The sequence below is a fragment of the Siniperca chuatsi genome, linkage group LG3, assembly GCF_020085105.1.
Source record: "Siniperca chuatsi isolate FFG_IHB_CAS linkage group LG3, ASM2008510v1, whole genome shotgun sequence".
In the NCBI taxonomy this organism is placed as follows: Eukaryota; Metazoa; Chordata; class Actinopteri; order Centrarchiformes; family Sinipercidae; genus Siniperca; species Siniperca chuatsi.
This window is the reverse complement of record NC_058044.1, coordinates 34,441,623-34,463,784: the sequence shown is the minus strand read 5'-3', so window position 1 is coordinate 34,463,784 and position 22,162 is coordinate 34,441,623. Positions and strand designations below refer to the sequence as shown.

Sequence of the window (22,162 nt, the reverse complement as noted above, 5' to 3'; positions counted from 1 at the left end):
GGGGGAAAAAAACAGGTGCTCCACTGATCCGTCGCCATGAAATCGCCTGTATTCTTCATCAACATTGAAGGATTTTTTCACCAGGCGCTGGCGAGCGTAGACACGCTCTCCTCTGTTAGCTAAGTAAGGCAGTTCTGTCAGCTTTCACACCTCAAAATCTCAGACACTATCTGCACTGCCAGGCGTGCCCAGCGTGCCCCCACTCCAGCACCACGGCAAGCTGCAGGAGATGATATCCCTGAAGTCACAGCAACAGAGAGAACAGTGACGGTAGTAAAAATCTGGTGTTTTATTTGCTCATTCACCCACAGTTCAGCCCATATTAAATCTCTGCTATAAGTTAGATATTTACATCATTCAAGGCCCTTCACAAAATGCATCGTGATCGTCTTTACAAAGAAATCTATTTACATTGTACAAAACATTGCAAACACGATCATCCATACACCAAACCCTCTTCCCCTTCCACAAACTAACACAAAAAGCAGTCAGATTTGTCATTTCCCCCACCATAAGTTGTGTATTTCTCCCCAGCAACATTCCCCACCCCCACAGCCCCGCGGGTTTTGTTTCCCCTGATTTTCCATTTTCAGACCGGCAGTTACTAAGTCACAGTCAGCTGGTCAGCTCCTCAATTACGCATCAAGACTGTCACTAAGGCAGGCAGTTCACTGTTCTTAAACGTTTAAGTTCCTCTAAAGCATCAGTGTCTGTAGAAGTTCATGGAAAATTAATTCAAGCCAATGGAAAATCAACAGAAGTAAATGGCAACCAATCAAAGTTAAGAAGAGGACAAGTCATGCTATTGTGCATTTGAAAGCATATTCTCGCAGGGATGGGTTCAGACATGGCACTCCGGGAACGGACCTGGAGCTGGTTTAGAGAAACCAGGAGGACGAGCATCGTTCACATACAGTCCTGCTTATTGATTCGCCAGATTTAGCTGTTAGATTACTGTATTAGCTCCACGCTCAAAGTGGGGATTCTAAAAGTGCAAATGAAGAAGAAACTAAAGTAATTCAATATGTCAGTGTCCTTTTTAGGAAAGCGAGCTTTACATACATGTCACTGGTATCTGAGAGCGCCTCCACCTTTTGTCTGGCCCCAGAGGAAGGTGGATGTATTTTGGCCTAATGGCTCTTTAAGAAGCGGATGACCAATCAGGACTGAGCAGAAAAATGCTAAAAAAGCGCTGATTGTTTAGGTACAGAAAACAAGCCGGGACTTTAACATCAGCGTGACACCACGCTTTCAGATTCACAACTTTCAACAACGTTTCCATTCACTCCTCGTCTATTAAACTGATCTGGCTCACTGAGTGTTCTCTCTCCGATATGTCCAATAAATGCTTTGTTTTTGACATCCTATTTTAACGCACTCTTCCAGCCTGAAAGCCAGACAGAAGCAAGCGTTACGCCAGCCAGTGTTGGTAGCAACACTTCACCTGGTTAAACACACCGATGATGCGATTGAATCCTCCACCAATAAAAAGGACTCTTTGGTAAGTGAGCTAATCAACTGACTGAAAAGGTCTAATTAAAGCAGGACTGTTCAGTAGTTGGAGTTAATGCGATTCATTTCATAAATCAAATGTAGTGGTTTAGAAAAGGCCTGAGAGGCCACTTCAGTGTTCGTCCAACTGGTCATTCTGAGGACCCGTAGCTTCAGCCTCCTTCCCAACCAGTTCTTCTGCCATCTGGAGTGTCTGTGTCTGTACATCGCACCAGCCTCGACTTTGCCAAAGGCATATTTTGGCTGATACCGACAGATGTGGGTTGAAGCAGTTAATCGATACTCAGTATCTTTAAATTCGACCATGTGGACTCCGTCGTGCTGTAGGTGCACTGACATGGACTGGCTCATATCAAAAGCATTATTTTCTTTAAACGGACAGTATCAGCTTGATATTTCTGTAAACGTGTAGTATGGATGTATTTCTTGATGTGTGTTAATCGGCGTGTATGTCCTCAGTCTTCATACAGCCACGATGTTGTTCATCTCCCATTTCTGAGTGGTTTTACTGGTGTCACAGTCTGATATGAAGACTTTGTGGAGCAGGTCGGAGCGGTCCAGACACTTCCCTGTTAGGACAGCACAGATGAACATTACCATTAGGAACAGGAATATTTCACTTTCATTACAACTTCTCCCATACGGATCCCTGAAGTGAAGCTTATCCAGCGGGGGTGATGTATGTCTGAAAGCAGAGCGCCAAGGCTTGTTTCAAAATTCCACAGCAGCAGCACCCTCTGAAACATGGCGTCAATGTCATGTCATACTTCAAAAAGGGAAACAATCACGTGACCCTGTGACCACTGCGAGACGCCTGAAGCCGTTTACCGCTTCGCTTGGTTTTTTATATCACGATACAGTAATTGTTCTGTAAATTCAACAAGAACTGTATTTAGCATATACACAGAGACGAAGCGATGGCTCCTGCGGAGGAAACGGGGGCTGGACCAGGGACCCTCTGTGTGGGGAGCAGAAGTGTTCACCAGTTTGCACCACACTACTTCACAGCAGACTGTATCTAATGTCGAATACTGAAGTGCAGGTTATGTGCTGGTTTCATACGAAGCTTCGAGTAATGAGCCCGTTTCTTACAGACAGCCGTAATGCTTCAGACAGCTTCATTTTGTCATCACTGCCATGCAACAATAAAGCAGAGCAATTTGAAAATGTCGTTTACGTATAAAGCACTAGTGGTTTCGAACTGTACAACGTGCAGGTTCATTTAGGTCGCGCCGAGCCTCATTTAGTGTTTCAACTCGAGCCCATATGGGCCTGGAGTTTTGAGGCTTACACCAATACTGAAATTAACTAGTTTTTTCAAGATAAACAATACTTGTTTTCTAACAAAAACATTTCTGATGTGGATCCCTTAAAGTCGGTTATTAAATGGCTGTCACCAAGATACAGTATGTAGTGAGCCAGAAATTTTACAGGTGAGAAATAAACTTGTCAAAACCAAAAACAACAAGAAACCAAACGGTACACCACTCTGGTAATGAAATTAGAATCAAAAGCCGCTATAAACAACAACAACAACACAAATATAATAAACTTGAGAAAAGAAAAGTAGAACTTGAATGTAAAAATAGAAATCATAATAGTAAACAATACTAAATGTCCTCAAATATTTGACATTTCGGCTGACGTGGGTGTACCTGTGTCTAGTTTAAAGAGCTGAATGTCACACAGAATGGAAATCGTGCCGGAGCTGCCGGCTCTGTCTGATCGGACGTCCGTGTTCTCTAACTGTACAAACGGACGGAGTACTGCAGACCACACCGGCAGCAGGCTCATCATGTTAGAGTGAGTGCAGGCTGCTGTAGAATTTTGATAAAACTTCACTGAAATGACGGCGTCCTCATATTCCTTCCACTGTAACATGACGACTGTCAGCGAATCACTGTGTGAAAAATCCATCAAAACTGTTGTCTGTGTTAAAAACAGTGCAGATATTTACCTGTTGGCACATGAGTGAACCGATGGAGATCCTGCACACACAAACAGAGAGAGTGGTTGAATTCTTGTTCATCGTCTACTCTCAGCCTGTCCTGTTTTGATCAGAAGTGTGTGTCTCACCTTGAAGTACTTCCACTCAGTGTGCTGGTTCTGATCACAGTGTGTGACGATGACAGCTGAATTATCACCTCCTCTGGTCAGGCACTGGTCGTACTGCATCAGCTGGTTGGCTTCATTGATACGGAACAACTACACACACACACACACACTACTGTAGTCTGTGCTATGACCATTGGTTAGTTATCTGGTTCAGTGTAAAGTACTAGGTGCCCTGAGGCCATTAAAACCTGCATCTGGCAAAACTTGACCACAGGCTACAAACAGCTGGACATCTCTGCATTCTTTCCATTCTGAAACCCCATCAGGGGCTGTCCCAGAAAGCGGCTTTAGTGAAAACTCTGAGCCAGTTAACCCCGAGTTTAACGTTCCAGAAACAGATTTCACTTTAACGCTGGGTCAGTTACTGTGGTAACATCACCTCAGTGAGGCAGCTTTTCTCCGTCTACTCCCCTCCTGGCGAGCCTGGAGGAGCTGTCAGACATGCCGTTCATCTCCTCATTCAGTCAATATAAATATCGATATGCGTATCGAAGCACATTCGTTTGCAGAGGTTTCGTCCGCAGAGTGAGATCAAAATTTCGGTTGGATACCTAAGGACTCTCTTTACTAACGATACTGCTTCTATGATCTCTGCATTCAAATATTACACATCATGAATTCACCCTCAGCCCAGAATGAAATCTATACATTGCCTTTCTCTTTTGCAAGTGGAAGTGTGCTTTATAACACTGTGACAGGTTGTTAGAACAGTTCCCTTGTATTGAAACGTTTACTGCACATTACTGTGGTGATCTGAACAGAGCTACAGGAGATGAAGCACCACGCTACATGAGACAGTGTTTTCTTACCTGGTTGCCCCCCATCCTGTGGCACGGTCCTATTTCCACATTGCCTCCATTTGTGTGTCCCATACTGTCGATACAGTAACTTGTCTCAAATCCCCGAATCTACGTACATATGGACAGGATACACAAACACAATCTCATGGCACAGGATAATACACGAAATGGTTAAATCAAGGCGTCTAACAACCATGAAAGAAACAGTAACTGAACATGCTGTGTGTGTCTGTGTGTGTGCCTACCTCCCCCCATTCGACATTTTTAGGAGGCAGAGGGTAGTGCAGTGGAATGTCATAGGCTATTTCCTCCATGAACCACTTGAAGCTCTTGCATCGATGTTCCTCCCTGACGAAGATCAGCCAACAAACAAACAATTCATTTACAACCAGTGAACTTACAGTTTCACTGTGAGCTAATAATATATTCATTTCTTAACCAATTCTAAAAAGAAAGAAAGAATTGCATGAATGTTCAGCTTATTTCAAATGTTAAAAATCTTTAGTGTGTCTAAAGTTGACTTTAAGGCTAAAGACATCTTTTGAAATGCAGGGCAGAATAAAATATGAGCAGGAAAACTAAAGCAACTATAAATTCCCCTGCATGTGTGTCGAGGTCTCTTCTGAAACATCAAAAGTGACGGTTTGGGTGATCGGAGACTATCCTAATGCTTTAAAGAGCTCAAGTTTAGATACTCAGCGTCACTGCAGACATCATTAATAAGTGAGCGGTCTTCTCTTGCGGTACTTATAATGCAGAGATAGATCATTTCCTGATATGGTGCCTATACACTGCATAACAATTTTCCAAGTTCATTCCATGTCACAGTAGGCAAGATGGGTCTAATAAAGTCTTAGCGGTGTCAAACTACGACTTCTACTTTGAGGCATGTCAGGTTGTGAATCGTAGCGCTACAGTGTAAACAGATGCAAGCAGAGACGTCATCAAGGTGCCATCCATCTTCGCCACTCCTGTTTTGAAAATGTAGCAAAGCAAACTAACCTTGATCGTAGTGCGGACACTTGTATTCACTGAAAACACTCAAGGGGAGCAGAGTGCGGAGCCTCAGGCCATGGAAAAGTAAGTTTGAGGTAAACATGTTTTTAGCAGTAGCTATACGCTAGCTCACCAGTCTATTCTGTGTCATTTCATGCAATCTTCTGATTGGTTGGTTTGTAGACGTGGGTCGTGGCAGCAGTCACACACTGAAGATTTGGTGCTAACTTTTTACACTGCCGACCAAAAACAGCCTGTGTCCAAATTCTGACAAAGCTCTAAACCGGCTGTCTGGACTTTTCTTACAGTGGGATCTCCATGGTCAACTTTCGTCTGGGACAGCCTAAAAATCACAGTGTACAGGGGCCTTCGGGTGGGAAACTGGTGGTCAAATGAGAATTTCAGATGTGGAAAAGTGTGATCAAGTGAGACAAAAGAATAAAAGTAATCTATTAAAAATAAATACAAAGTATGCGTATTTTGTTGTATGTAGGTTATACCTGAAGCGTTTAAGCTCGCTGATGTCTCCGTAGGCTAGAGTGAGAGTTTCAGGACGACTGGCGTAGAAGTAGTCCTTATATTCATCCCACCATACCTCCACCACACGAACATAGTTCTGTCCACACAAATTGGTAGGTCACACCTCATAATATACAGCAAGTGTTGAGAAGAACAGACAACATGCAAACTGTTACTTTACAACTGGTCAGTGCTACACTGGCTCTAAAACTGCACCAATAAATGATGCGTACGCACGAACACCATGCATGTGCCACTTCCCACATGAACGGGCCTTTATGAAACCTCTCAGGCGTCAGACCTACTTCTCTATCAGTGAGGTGAGCGATGGAATGGAATAATAAAACTGTTTGTTTTGGTTGATAACCAGTTTCACTGATTGTGTGCATTACAGTCTACACACAGATCTGTAAAATGCCAATGATGCTTGTGCACGTGCGCACACGATTAACGAGACAAACAGAACCATGCTTCCACAGCGGCATATTTCTGTCTGTGTACAGAGGATTAGTGACTCTCCGCAGAGAGCGTGAACCATTCTACCTTCAGAGTGGGCGACGATCCGACATGTGCAGGCGGAGGGTTGCCCTGCCACCCCTGAAGTCTGTAGATATGGCCGACACGAGAACACGGCACAAAGAGCAGCTGGCCGCCACACTGCCAGATCTACAGGAACACACACAAAGTTAAAACTCCAAGGTGAATATTGCTCTAGACCCTTTTTAAATCATGTGTCAGGCCATTCAGCCTCAGTGTGTATACACTGGACTACTCCATGTATACCTTGTATGATATTTCAAAATTCTCTCCTCCCCATATCTGCAGTCCTGGATCATACAGACCCAGCTCAAAGAAGAAGTCTCTCTCTATAGCAAAGAGACCGCCCGCCATGGCTGGAGACCTACAGGCAGAAAGACAGACACACGTCCAGAAACAGACACAGCATGACTCCTGACACTAAAGGTTACTCTGTTTTCCAGGTATCTGAAAATCTAAATAATCACATCATCGATTCTGTTCAGGTTGGTCTGAGACTCAGACATTAAACAGTTCATTTCTGTCTTTAACAAAGCACAGTCAAGCAGTTACTGCATTAATAACAACAATGACAACACATACAGTACCACACTGACAGAGACAAAGTCTAAGCAAAATGAGAAGTTAGTGAAAGCAAAGCTGAGAAAAAAAGACTGACAGCAAGACATGATGAATGAAAAAGTGACTGGGAGAAGGCGGGGGTGATGGTGCCCCAGTTCGAACCCGATTCACACCAGAGGCTCCCCTGTAGACCCCACAAAAGGTCCCAACACAAACTCATCAGTCCCACGGCTTTTAGATTAGGACCCAGTCAGTTATGCTGTCACAGCCCTTTCAAGTGCCTGTAGTTCAGGGCTAAGAAGCAAAGGTAGGTTCACAGACAAACAGGAAGGGATTTGCTAAACTGGCCTTAATTACTGTAGTTGGACCAAAAACATCAGAAGGACAGACGTATGAGAGTAAATCCCACTGAATTAAACAACACATCGTGGTGAAACAGCAGAAACATTGAAGCACAGCGGCAGTCAGTGGACAGGACAGCAGTAAGCTCCTCCCATCAGTGAGACAGCTTTGCTTTAGTTGGTTAGTTGTGATATGCAGTAAGGGTTAGAGTCGCAGTCATAGATTTGATATAATTAAGTTTTCCAAATGTAAATATCTGAAGAGTTGGTATTAACTATCAGCTGTTGCTACCCACACACCCTGGGCCTCATATTTCTGTTTGAGGTTCATTTAGGCAGTTCTACTGAGATGAGTTGGTTTTCTGTATTTTTGATCCCTTAGCATTTCTTCACAAGTTAGGTAAGTTATTAATAGTCTTAATGTCAGACATATCATTAGCATGTGTCCAGGTTAGTTGGGATGTCTGTCTTCTGTGTAGACACAAGGCATTGGTTTTCTGTACCTATATGGCTCGGTCACAGTTTTTCGGAGTTTTTTTTCTCTGTCTCCCAGAGGAATTCTCTTCCAGAGCATGCTCCAATCCCAGGCTCCTCTAGCGAACCCGTCCTGGTCTCCTCCACCCTGGGGATCGATGGTGAAACTCTGGCCATGGACGGAGTCGATCAGAGGCACCGTACACACCGTTCTGACAGAGTGGGGGTGGGGCCATGTATACAAGATACATGGGAGGGAAGAGGTGTAGGGGTGGTGTACATGTAGAAAACAAAGAAAAGGCAAATACGGACAGCAGTGCCAGTGAAAACACAAAGACATGGGGTGGGGTGTCGGAGACCAAGACAGAGCGAGACAGAGTGGAGGATAGGACAGGTGGGATGAAGGGATTGGAGATGGAGACACAAACAGAACAGGGATGAGTGTTAGCATGCTGGCTGCGGTGTGTGTACCGGTAGGGCTGGGTGGTATGCTTTCTGTCGGCCTTCTCTCTCTGGCTAAGCGGTACTCTCTTCCAGAGCAGGCTCCAATCCCATGCTCCTCTAGCCAGGCCGTCGTCATCTCCACCCTGCTGGGGCTCCATACTGTACTCATTACCATCTATATAGTCTATCAGTGGTACTGTACACACTGTCCTACACACACACACACACACACACACACACACACACACACACACACACAAAACCTAGTGTCTGTATTGGGCTGTGATGATTAGTTGAACAACACACGCTGAATTCCCTTCGTGCCCTGTTGAGGATGTTGCAGAGGGGAGTTTTACAGCAGAGCAGTGGCGCTCAGAGAGCAGAGCTCCAGGCCTCCCACACGGGGGGGCTGCTGTAGACGCCACGCAGGAGATGGTAAACGCACAGCAAAGTGAGGTGCACGTCATGTCACAGCAAGATACGTATACAGTACATACAGTTCGTACATATACTGAATTGCTATCAGCAGATATAGTACTAAATGTGTGGTATTGATAGATATTAGAAATTGGAGCCATCTCTGGTGTGTGTCTTTACAGGGTGATGCTTATTTGCACCAGTGGCCAGACCCTTCTTATGCATAAATATACTGTATGCATGGTACAGAATCCTGCGGCAGTCAGCCCTGCCACAGAGTACGAAAACACTGTTGCTGAACAGGTAAGCCCAAAGTCACTGCGACTTTTTCTTTGAACGTCTTGCTCCGCCGGCTCAAATGTGTGATGTTTCAGGTTTCAGAGCTGCAAGCGAAGGCAGATTTAATGCAGTGATAAGAATGAACATAAACTCAGAAACCTTCTCTGAGCGAAACATCTGGAGCAACTGAAGGAGATGTCGACATCGAAAACACAAGCAACCCACAAAGCTCTCTCAGCGGCCCGGGGCCGAAAGGACACCTGCACAGTGACTCTTTAGTTTGGAAGAAACACTGCACTGATGTTATGTGCATGCACCAACACTAGCTTACTAATAAACTGCATAATGAAATGGTAGCATAAATCCTGTATTTGTACCATCAAATTCTGATTTAATAAACCAGTCTGTAAACATCTCTGGCCAGCCTTCAGAAACTCAAAAGACATCGACAGCTATCGTCACATGTGCGCGGCTGAAAAGGTTTGTAGGTGTAGGTGTAGGTGTAGGTGTGTGTGTGTGTGTGTGTGTGTTACCTGTCTTTTGAAATAGGAGCAACCAGAGGAGCATACCAGTTGATTCCAACCTCACAATGAGCATCCAGGTAGATCAGCACCTAGAACACACACACACACACACACACCTGGATGTCTGTGCTCCTTTCTGTTTATCGGGAATGTGATGCTGTCAGTCTGCTCAATGCTACTAACTGGTGATTACAGTGTTTCACACCTAGTTTAAGGCCCAAAGTTAGAACCTGTATCTGCAATTTTGTAATATTAACAGTATTTGAAGGTAAAGCCAGTGAGAAATCTTCACACAGTAGTAACAACAGATCACAGTATACCTGTCCTTTACTGGCCTTCTTGGCTCCTATACTCCTGGCCTGGATCAGGCCTTCTCTCTTCTCATTTCGGAAGAGTTTTACAAGACCGTTCCATTGCTTGATGTACTCCTCCAAACGCTCCTTCAAATGGGCTGCAAGCACGCACGTGCATGCACGCACGCACACACACACACACACACACACACACACAAAATAAATCAATCAATCACACACCTTCATCTTATCACAGTGGGAGAAACAATGAATCTCGTGCCCAGACATGAACGGCAGCCCTGGACAGATTTGGTCCGACTATGAAATGACAACAACAGTAGTTAACAATGAAGTGTGAATTTAACTTGATATTTCATGCATTTCCATACTGACCTTCCCTCTTTGTGCTTTTGCACCGTGCCAACAAGCAGAAGGGCTCGTGCCGATTAACATCACGATCAGTTAATAACCTTGCTACAAAATGTGACTTCACCATGGAGGCCGAGGTGAGCGGTCAGCTACAGCATTCAGCCAGACACCGGCGCTTAGGGAGCCCTCTGAAATATGACTTGTGTTGGTGCGTTCATGCTGAAGGCATGACATTTGTTTCCCAACCCCTATACTGTATGTGAGGAAATAAACCCACCTTTGTTGCTGAAGTCATCTATCATGACGATCTCAGCCAGGTATTTCCTGGGAGTCCTCTTGATGACACTGTGGACGGTTCTCATCAGTGTAGACCAGCCTTCATTATGGAAGACTATCACCACACTGGAGGTCAGCAGTCTGTCATCATAATGCCAGTACTTACACCTGGAGAGGTGAAGAGCACGTCAGTTACATTCATTCAGAAATGTTACAAGGTCCCATTAGAAATGGTGCTGCCATCTCTCTAATGCAAATTACAGAGATGGCAGCAATCACTGTGCAGAAATAACCAGAACCTCGTTGAGGCCAATATGGGAGCTTCTAGTAGTTCATGAGAGGTTCAAATCTAAATTGTTTAGATATATGAATTCAATCACATTCTTATGATTACAAAAACATTACACAGTGTTATAAAGTATTTAACAACACCGCATGGGAAACCTTTAAAAAAAGGCACGGCGCTTCAGTGGGCAAATACGTGTAAGCACACATTCCCGATAAGTTACGTTGTAGCATGAACGTCGTATTTCTACTGTTTACCTTGCGACAGGCATGACAAAAGATAAAATAGTTGCTGCCGTGATAACTTTCCAGAGTTGTAAATCCTGGCTTTATCTGGTCTGAACACATTATGTGGGGCTGTGACAGACGACTGACACGCTGTAGATTCAATGGCCCCCCCCCAATGAAACTCAGCTGTCAGTACACTCATTTCAACACACTGTGATAAGATGAAACATAACAATGGCAGAAAAACTCACACACACAATTTTGTAAGGCGCCATAAATATGGAGCCACACTTAAATACACATCTCCTCCTCTACAATGATAATGAATGGGTATCTATCCTGTAGATTACACTTGTTTCATTCACTTGTGGATTCTTAGCATTTCACTGTCTAAAATACAACATGTACACTGCTGTTGCCACTGCTGTTTGTCTGTAGAGGGTATGGAGTATGTTTCTCCACAAATCTAAAGTAACAAAATCCAATTAAAACCAGTGGTCTTGTAACGGAGGGTGTGGGGGTTTTCACGTGTTCCTGTCCTTTTGGGCTGGATGTGAATGTATTCTTCTCCTGTGTGACGTGACAGTGAGCAGCTGTAACAAAGAGTTTCCTCCTGGGGATCAATAAAGTATTTCTGATTGTGATATTATTGCTGGAGGTTACCTTAAAAGCAATAGTAAAAATATTGCTGTGGATTAATTTGAAGTGTGGGCTGTCAGCTTATGTTAGAGCTTCTGAAAACACTGGGTGGGGCGCCAAACATGGTGCACCCATGATGTGGTAATGTAAAGGACTGGCTCAACCGTCCTGTGTGATCTGCATCTGTCAGAACGGTTAAATGCAGCTTGTTCAGTGGGGTGTGTATGAGCCACACCCTACCACCTTCTCTGTGTGTGTGTGTGTGCTTGCTTAAAAGACAAGTCAGTCATCAGGTGTTTGGGCTGGATATATTAGACAAACAATCAGGAGGGTGTGTACGTGTGTGTGAGTATTACTTTAAACATGTGGAAAAGCATGAATGAATACCTCCTCTTCACTTTGACCGAATCACTCCATTTCATAGAGGCCAGCTTGCTTTGATGTACTCATTTACTTAAACTAATCAAGCAGACAGCCCAGGGTGATAATTTATCCTAGCATTATGTTTGCTTTTATTTGATAGATAAAACTTGGCCCGTGCTTGCATTATTTGGGAGGGATGATTAAACTGTTCCTACAAGACACAGTGAATGCTGTGAAGTGTAGTGGTCTATTAATACAGACATGCCATATTAGGATAAAGTTGCAAATTGGTCAAGTGGTCTTGTAATAGTAATCTAGGGCTAAAACAAATGACACAATGAGTAAAGAAGGTGGCAGATTGGTAGTCCATATGAACAGCAGTACTCACTCTTCATGGCGTATATCACTGATGGTTCTGTCCAGTGAGATCATGTCACTAGCCACCATGTTGAAGCCAAACTCTTTGATGGAAGCCTGGACGGCGTCTTTGTACTCCGGACCCAGGACAAAAGGCTTGGCTCCTTCACCAGGACCGCCGGGGACCCCTGGAGGTTCAGGTTCCTTGGGTTCAAAGTTTCCAAGTATACCTTTCTTCAGGACAGGGCTGGTGTAGGCGTGTGTGTCAGGTCTGAATGTCACATACTGCTGCTGGATCACCTGCATCTGGTCGGGCTGCTGGTCAGGGTTCTGGGGATGGTTGGCTCCTCCTGGAGACGTTAACCAGAAACCAAAAGATCACACAAAACCACAACACACAAATGCTAATACAACTATACCTTACGTCTTTTGCCCTCTTTCTAGAGGAAAATGCTATACCTTGCAACCACTTCTTGAAGGTAAAACTTGTACATATGCACCTGTTAAATGACAGGTCACCTGCACACCTGCACCTGCTTTAGCCACCGTCAATACAAGCTTGAGTCTTTTTCTAGAGAATGTCAGAGCTGAGTTTGTTTATGGGATGTTTAAAAATGGAACTCTGCGTGTCTCACCATGTTTGAGTCTGATGGAGTTGAGGTCGACCTCCACCCCCTCCACATGAGGCCAGGGCACCACAGGCTTAAACTGATCTGCTGGGTCTCCTTTGGGCAGCAAACTGTCATCCTGTATGGAGGGATACGACAGAGGGTATTACACAGATGCACATTATTATTACATCAGAGAATAGTACAGTGGTTGAACATGCTGGGACAAAGAAATTAATGAAAATGACATATTTTAAAAATATGACTTAATATGGCTATGGACAGTGAGCAGGAGGATACAACACATTTGGTTCAGCACAAAATTGCTATGTGTATCATTTAGGAAGATTAATTAGAACTGATCAGAGCCTGCCACAAGTAATCGCTAACAGAGGGGGATAAGTGCAGGCTACGTAATTCCCTGTGGGTTTGTCAGGGTAAGCAAACCTACAGAGCTTTAAGGCTCAGTTTGCTCATTATTTAGTTTTAAAACTTGCACAGTTACGGTATGGAGTCTGAACCAGTCTCACCCAACTTCCAAAAATGTCCGACACACACTGCACACTACCTGTCCTGCTTTGATGTTTTTCCTCACATCTAGTAACCAAAAATGGAGCAGCTTTAAAGACACACCCCAAGATTTTGTTATAGTGGCCACTAAACACATCTATGAACTGTGTAGAGTTTCAAAAAAATCTTCAGTGAGGTAGGAGGAAAGTTTGGGGGACTTCACCTTTTGACCACTAGTAGCACTAAGGAGCAATGTTTTTATGAGTCTCTATTTTGTTTGTTCTCCTGCACGCACACAAGGTTGTACGAGCACGAGCACACGGGTGATGCAATGCCCATTCCTGCCAGTGGTTTTACACTATTCCAGTGATCTACAGGTGGCGATAACGCATCAAATTGTTCTTTAGAGGCAACTGTCATACTTAACCCCTTGATTACTGATGAGACAGAAACATAAAAAAGGCACCTATTGATTGAATTTAAATTGACCATAAAAGTCACAGCCCTAATAATCCAAGCCAAGCCTAATGAAACAAAAATCTCAACTTGTACAAATGGTTTTCGTTGCTCCCCTACACTTCGACTGCACAGCTGAAAGAAGACTGTGGAGATGACAGCATGCACGCTTAACTGTGAGCTCCTGTTGATTATGAAAAGGTTCCTGATATCTCTGACTATAGAGCACATTTATAGACAAGGCGTTTTTCCTTCATACAGCCATTTTGTGGCATACTTTTTATGGTAAGAATCATATACACTAAAAATGCCTTTATGAAATTTTAAATTGATTCTTAAAGCTGCACTAAGAGGGACGGGAGTGGAGACACAGAACTCCTATTGCAGATCTTGGTTGAAGACGAGGTTGACAAGACAGAGAGGCTTTCAAGTTTCTGAAGCATTTTTTCTGTATATTATCAATAAAGTTGTGTTAAAGGTTCAGTGTGTAGGATTTAGTGGCATCTAGCGTATTTTTGCAGACTGCAACTATTTGAATACCACTTGGATTATCCTCCCGTTCCAAGCGTGTAGGAGAAACTACTGTGGCCTGCAAAAAAAACGCAAAAGGCCCTAGCTAGAGCCAGTGACTGGTTTGTCCGTTCTGGGCTACTGTAGAAACATGGCGGTGTAACATGGCGGCCTCCGTGGAAGGGGACCCGCTCCCTCTGTAGATATAAAGGGCTGATTCTAAGGTAACACAACGATTCTTATTTTCAGGTGATTATACACTAATGAAAACATACTTATATATATTATATTCAATTTCTGTCAACAGCGCCTCCTAAATGTAACACACTGGACCTTTAAAGTCATATTCAGGGGTATTCATATTTAGGAGGACGCTGTGATCAAACATTAACAAGCCTCTTGCTTAACTAAACTCATTACTCTGCAGTGTTTCTTCAGGGCAAATTACAGGAGATAGCTTGTAATAGACAAAATATTCCTCTGACTACTCCACATCAAGTCATTTGCAGGAAGGCAATATCTAGCCTGAAAGAACTAAAACTGACATAATATACTCACTTAATGCATTGTCTTTTATTAAATTTTATTTATATAGCGCCAATTCATAACAAAAGTTATCTCATTGCACTTATTGTCCTATAGAGCAGGTCTAGACCATACTCTTTATAATATTATTTAGACCCAACAATTCCCACTAAGAGCAAGCACTTGGAGACAGGGGCAAGGAAAAACGTTCTTTAAGAGGCAGAAACCTCGAGCAGAACCAGACTCAGGGTGGTCGGCCATCCGCCGCTGCCGTGTTGGGTTCGGTTCGGTTGTGACTGAGTGAGTGAGAAGGAGGAAAGAGGATATACAGCAGCAAGTTCCACAAAGAGATGTAAAATAATAGTAATTGCTGCTAGGAATAATAATTGAAGTTTGGGTGTTCAATCCTCCAAGAGATTTAGGTGTTTATTTGATTCTTGTTTTTTTTTTTTTGCCTTGCCAGGAAAATGTGGTGACTGCTAAGTTGAGAGAGGAGAGCTAGCCTAATGGTGGATGCACTGGAGTCAAGGATATGAGATAGTTGAGAGAAGCATATAGAGAGAATACAGTAGCACAATGCAAATTCCACATAGGATTTTAAAATAATAATATAATGGTAATATTAATGAAACAACAACAACAACAATAATAATAACAATAATAATAATAATAATAATAATAATAATGTGGTTGTCAAGCAGGAAAACGGGGGCAGCAGGTGGCCCACAACCACAGATCCAGTCTCTGCAGCTCCGGAGGCAGAAATACCTGCTGGAAGCAACAGAAGGAGAGAGGAGAGAAACGAGAAAGCACAGAACTACGGGAGAGAGAAGATGTTGAGTTAGTAACATGCAGTAATGGGATAAGAATGTATACAGATGGAGAGCGAGAGGAGGCGAGAGGAGCTAAGTGCATCATGAGAAGTGTCCTGGCAGTCTAGGCCTATAGCAGCATAATTAAGGAGTGGTTCAGGACTCACCCAAGCCAGCCTTAATTATAAGCTGTATCAAAGAGGAAAGCCTTAAGCCTACTCAAATGTGGAGATGGTGTCTGCCTCCCGAACCCAAACTGGGACCTGATTCCACAGGAGATGAGCCTGACAGCTGAAGGTTCTGGCTACCATTCTACTTTTGGAGACTCTAGGAACCACAAGTAACCCTGCATTTTGGGAGCGCAGTGTTCTAGACAGGTAATAAGTAGTGATGGGAAGTTCGGCTCTTTTCAGAGAGCCAGCTCTTTTGGCTCAGCTCCCAAAGAAGAGCCGGCTCTTTCGACTCCTGAACGGCTCTTAATTTAGGATTTTTTTGTAGGCAAATGTATTGTTTGTGTGTTGAAAACATTTCATGTGCAGTGTTTTTATGAGAATCCTTATAATTGCCTAATTTTGTGCATTTATTCTGGGAAAAACTGGGAGCCGGCTCTCACTCGATGCGAGCCGGCTCTTCTGATTCACTACAAAGCATTGGCTCTCAGAGCCACATCTTTTGCACATGACACATCACTAGTAATAAGGTATTATGAGCTTGTTAAGATAAGAGCCAAGATATGATGGTGCCTGACCATTAAGAGCTTTGTAGGTGAGGAGAAGGATTTTAAATTCTATTCTGGATTTTACAGGGAGCCGCAGCATTCTGGATCAACTGGAGAGTCTTAAGGGTCTTATTCGGGTAGCCTGATAAGGGATTGCAATAATCCAGCCTAGAGGTAACAAATGCATGGACTAGTTTTTCGGCATCATTTTGAGACAGGATGTGCCTGATTTTTGTAATGTTACGTAGGTGAAAGAAGGTAGCCCTTGAAGTTTGTTTCACGTGGGAGTTAAAAGGACAAATCCTGATCAAAAGATGATAACTGAGGTTCCTTATGGCGGTGCTGGAGGCCAGGGCAGTGCCATCTAGAGAAACTATACCTTTAGATAATGCGTCTCGGAGGGGTTTGGGGCCAAGTACAATAACAGTTCAGTTTTCAGTTTTGTCTGAGTTTAACATCAGGAAATTGCAGGTCATCCAGGTTTTTATGGCCCTAAGGCATGCTTGAAGTTTAACTAACTGGTTAGTTTCATCTGACTTGATCGATAGATATAACTGGGTATCATCCGCATAACAATGAAAGGTTATAGAGTGTTTCCTAATAATATTGCCTAAAGGAAGCATATAGAAGGTGAATAGAATCTGTCCAAGAACAGAACCTTGTGGAACTCCATGACTAACTTTGGCGTGCACGGAGGACTCACCGTTAACATGTACAAACTGAGATCGATCTGATAGATAGGATTTAAACCAGCTTAGTGCAGCTCCTTTAATGCCAATTCCAAATGTCCCAGTCTCTGTAACAGGATATGATGGTCAATGGTGTCGAATGCAGCACTAAGATCTAACAAGACAAGTACAGCGACAAGTCCATTGTCTGATGCAATTAGAAGGTAATTTGTAATTTCACCAGTGCTGTCTCTGTGCTATGATGCACTAAATCCTGACTGAAAATCCTCAAATAAACTATTGTTATTTAGAAAGTCGCACAACTGATTGGCGACTGCTTTCTCAAGGATCTTAGAGAGAAAGATAAGGTTAGATATAGGTTTATAGTTGGCTAAAACCTGTGGATCAAGAGTGGGCTTTTTAAGAGGAGGTTTAATTACAGCGACTTTAAAAGAATGTGGTACATAGCCTGTTAATAAAGACAGCTTGATCATATCTAGTAAAGCAATGCTAACCAATGCTCCTTCTTTAAGCAGCCTAGTTGGAATGGGGTCTAAGAGACAGGTTGATGGCTTTAGATCAAGAAATCGTTTTAGTTAGCTGAAGAAGGTCGATAGGAGCAACGCAGTCTAAATATATATTAGGTTTTACAGTTGTTTCTAAGGTTCCTGTGTTTGAAGATGAATCGGTACTGGTTGAGGGCAGGACGTGATGAATTTTTTCTCTAATTGTTAAAATGTTATCATTAAAGAAGCTCATGAAGTCGTTACTACAGAGGGCTATAGGAATACATGGCTCAATAGAGCTGTGACTCTCTGTCAGCCTGGCTTCAAGTGCTGAAAAGAAACCTGGGGTTGTTTTTATTTTCCTCTATTAATGATGAGTAGTAAGCTGCTCTGGCATTACGGAGGGCTTTCCTATATGTTTTAAAACTATCTTGCCAGACTAAACGAGATTCTTCCAGGTTGTTGGAACGCCATTTCCTTTAAATTTTTTGGGATGTTTGCTTTAATTTGCGGGTTTGGGGGTTATACTATGGAGCTAATCTTTTTTTATTATCTTCTTTTTTTAGAGGCGCGAAAGAATCGAGTGTCGTTTGCAGTGCAACAAGATGGTCAATTTGGGAGGGGCTGAAATTAGCATAGGATTCCTATGTATATCGAGACATAGCATTGAATTAAATGCAGATGGGATCGCTTCCTTGAATTTAGCCACAGCACTGTCAGATAGACATCTAGAGTAGGAGTTTTTGCCTAATGGTGTGTAGTCCAGTAATAGCAGTTCAAAAGTTTTTAAATAATGGTCCAATAAAGAAGGATTCTGTGGAAAGACTATTAAATGTTCAATTTCAATGCCATATACCAGAACAAGGTCGAGGGTGTGGTTAAAAACAGTGAGTGGCTTCATGTACACTCTGACAAAAGCCAATCGAATCTAATAATGAGATAAACATAGTGCTAAGGCTAGCATTTTCAACGTCCACATGAATATTGAAATAACTGAAATCACAAATCTGTTTTAAAGGAATAAACTTAATAAAAAAAATAAATTAAAAATTCAGAATAAGGACCAGGAGCGCGGTACACTATAACAAATAGAATTGGCTGTCATGTTTTCCCGGTTGGGTGTGAAAGACTAAAAACAAGGCTTTCGAATTAGTTATATTTCATATTATAGTCATATTTCCTTTAGGTTTAGGGTTGATTAATAAGCTTGAGTCGAAGATGGCTGCAACTCCACCTCCTCAGCCGGTGCCTCGAGGAATGTGAGAATTAATATGACTGGGCAGAATGGATTCAATTAGGCTAACAAAGTCCAGAGCCCACACTTAATTCTCCTATTTTGTTGTGCTATTTCAGCTGTAGTAATTTTGTTTAGGTTTTTATGTATAATTCCTCTTCTGTTAACTTTTGGTTTTATTAATTTAAGTGGTCGGGGGACAGACACCTTCACTAAGGAGTTTTGGGTGGGTAACTGCTCTGGAAGCGCAGAGAAGCATGTAGGACTGCAACTCTGCCTCCTGGTCCAACTCTGAGTTGTCATGGTTTTTGGTCCACTAATAAACTCGGCCAGATTTCTGGATGGGAGAGCTGCTCCATCCAAAGTGGTATAAATGCCATCTCTCCTAATCAGTCTGACATGGTCTTTGCATATGTACACACCGACTCAACATTTACTTTAGTGACCTCCGATTGCCGTAATCGGGAGTCGTTACCGCCGACGTGGATAAGAACTTATATTTGTCCAGAGTCAAAAAACATCACTGCAGACCCATCACACCCTGGTCACAACCTGTTCCAACTTCTCCCCTCTGGTAGGCGCTACAGAGCACCATATGCCAAAACAACCAGACACAAGAACAGTTTCTACCCACAGGCCATCAGTCTGATGAACAGTTTACACCTGTCACATAGTGTCAGGAACAATCCCTGTGCATTAACCTTGTGACAAAAACATCCACTGTACCTGTAAATTATTTCATTGTTTCATGTAAATGTTATCACTTTAACTCTACACACACAGTACATACTGTCATATCCACCTACCTCATGTATATAAAGCACATGTTACATTAATCAGATTAATTTCAGCACCATTGCACTAATTGTCTTACAGTTGTTTTTTGTACTAAAAATGATTTTTATATACACATACATACATACATACATACATACACCTTATTGAGCTTGTTGTCCTCGTTTTTAGCCATATGTATGTCTATTTCTGTGTACGTACATAGAGAGCAAGAAAAACCAGTCAAATTCCTTGAATGTGTACACATACCTGGCCAATACAGCTGATTTTGATAACAATCTTACTGTATTTATGTTTATCTTTGGCCAGCAGTTTTAAATAGGATTCAATGTCACCTGCTCTGGCCCCATTCATGTTTTCTTTTAGTACTGATGTGGTTGAACTTCTTAAATTATACCCACAGAACTCAAACTGCAGTCAGAGCTGATGAAATTAAGTAACAGGAATAGAGGTCTGCACACACAAATACCCAGCGTTCCACACAACAGAAGGTGTATATCCAGATGGAACATCAATTATCAGAGGACCAATGAGTTAAATTAATGCTGGGTATGGGAAAAATCAACACATATATGTGCTTAAAAAGTATTTAAAATACTCATTGGATAAACTAATATTTTTGTAAATGATCTTTAATTTACAAATTTGATTTCATTTATCTTATCTAAATGAGATGATATTATTCATTTCAGAATGTATTATGTGGAGAACACAGGGGCAGCTAGTTGGCACACTTTAACTGTCTTGCACAATTGTACCAGTAGATAGATTGGATAGAGATTTCAATCTACTTTATTAAAAAGTATTTTACTTAAAAGTGACAATTTTTCCTGACTGTGGGGTATGTTAGCAAAAGTTATGAGGTTGGTGCATCCTGTAGCTCTTAATTACTCACGGAAAAAATCTTGACATTTTATAACAGGCATAACTTCTTTTCATCCCAGAAACACCAACCCATTTTTTAAACTGTGAAAACCCCAATAATGTCAACTCTATCCAGCCCAGTGCATGTTCTTCACTCATTTTGTGTCAGTTGTGACAATTTCAGAGGCAAAAACAAGAGGCTAAATAATGTGATTACAAGAAAGCTATATCACTGTTTGTATTACTTGAACTGATCATTTAAACAATCGCCTTCATAAAGTTATCTTCATGGTCAAGCTGCCAAGTTTGACGTGACGTCCTCACTGTACGGCAATGGCAAGTGCCAAAGCCAAACACACAGTATTCCGGACACTTTGTGGTCGTAATACCAGGTCTTTTAGCAAAGACATGACTGAACTGCTGTCAAACTTTCAACACAGTTCCGCCTTAGCGACGCATGACACCAACCTGGTGACATATGCGGATATGTATCCGGGAATGAACGTGTGTGATTCAGGAACGTAATGTTAACAGTAACATGTGAATAGAGGTACCAGTATTAAAAACTGTACCAAATGTGTCTACTCACTACATAAGTATCACGGCAGCTAGCGTTAGTTGCTAGCTAGAAGTAATCTCCATGACAACCAAGGTAGTAAGGCTAGCCAACAGCTGAATGAGTGGGTTCTCATGTTATATTAGGAGTGATGCTTTTTACTCTTGAATACACACGCAAACCTGCGACTACGACCACTACGATCAGTAATCATCCACAGACTTGTAACTCATTTTGACGTGTGACGGGTTGGAGTTCTGCTAGCACGGATAACTGTTACGTGTGGTTTCCTCTGTTGGATACGTAGCGTTACGGTGAACTGGTTTGCTGTTGTCAACTCACCCGTTTTTCAAAAGGGTTTTCATCGTTGGGTTTCGGCGACAGAGAAGACCAGAGCACCACCAAACCAAGAAACGTCCCAATGACAAGCAAACTCCGTAGAATAAATCCTACTTTCAGCCTCATCTTGGAAGCGCTTCCCGGTTAGCCAGGCTGCCAATAGCTAAGCTAGGTTAGCTGCTACTGCTCCCAGCAAGGGCAAACCGTCTGGCAGATTAGCCAGGCAGCTAACAACTAACCTAACTAGTTAGCTGCTGATGGTGCAAGTTTGAACAAGGCTGTTACTAACTCGACAACAGGCAGTGGTAGGATCGCGACTCCGCTAAAATGATACTTTATATCCACCAGGCTGGTGGAAACTGCTCCTTTCCGGTTCTTATCCCTGTGAGCTTCTTAATAGTTTGTCTCCCTGACCTGCTGCTGCCTCTGATTCGGCGTAGCAGCCTCCTGCATTGTAGCTCTGCCCAGCTGAGAGACACACGCCTACCCTGTAGCGCCATTAAATAGCTCACCTCTGGGCGCTGTGGCGCCAAACAAGCAGAAATGTTGCCTGATATATTCATTTTTCTGTAGTATTTTCAGTTTCAGTCAGATTTTTATTTAAATTTTAAATATTCAAATTATATCCTTTCATTTTGACATGACCTAGTGTGCAACAGAGGTCACTCATGGACTTACGGACAGTTTTGCCAACTTGGCGACTTTGTCACTAGATTTAGCAACTGTTGCAGC

The 22,162-nt window shown here is 42.7% G+C and overlaps 1 protein-coding gene across 2 annotated transcripts; it reads right to left on the bottom strand.

Annotated features, from left to right (window-relative positions):
• Positions 1–265: 265 nt before the first annotated feature.
• On the bottom strand, positions 266–21,942 carry galnt7 (UDP-N-acetyl-alpha-D-galactosamine: polypeptide N-acetylgalactosaminyltransferase 7). 2 transcript variants are annotated; one of them, XM_044185634.1, is made up of 15 exons: positions 21,434–21,942; positions 12,965–13,076; positions 12,361–12,679; positions 10,459–10,625; positions 9,840–9,970; positions 9,529–9,608; positions 7,885–8,067; positions 6,726–6,843; positions 6,486–6,608; positions 5,924–6,039; positions 4,673–4,775; positions 4,437–4,535; positions 3,589–3,717; positions 3,470–3,500; positions 266–2,081 (listed from the first exon to the last, which is right to left on the bottom strand). In XM_044185634.1, the coding sequence occupies exons 1-15, from the start codon at positions 21,554–21,556 to the stop codon at positions 1,975–1,977; spliced, it is 1,941 nt and encodes a 646-aa protein (XP_044041569.1). In that variant the 5' UTR covers positions 21,557–21,942; the 3' UTR covers positions 266–1,974. The 2 variants fall into 2 exon arrangements, with proteins under 2 accessions (XP_044041569.1, XP_044041577.1); XM_044185642.1 differs by lacking the exon at positions 7,885–8,067 and adding an exon at positions 8,327–8,509 and having other exon boundaries at positions 21,434–21,908.
• Between the last annotated feature and the right edge of the window lie 220 nt (positions 21,943–22,162).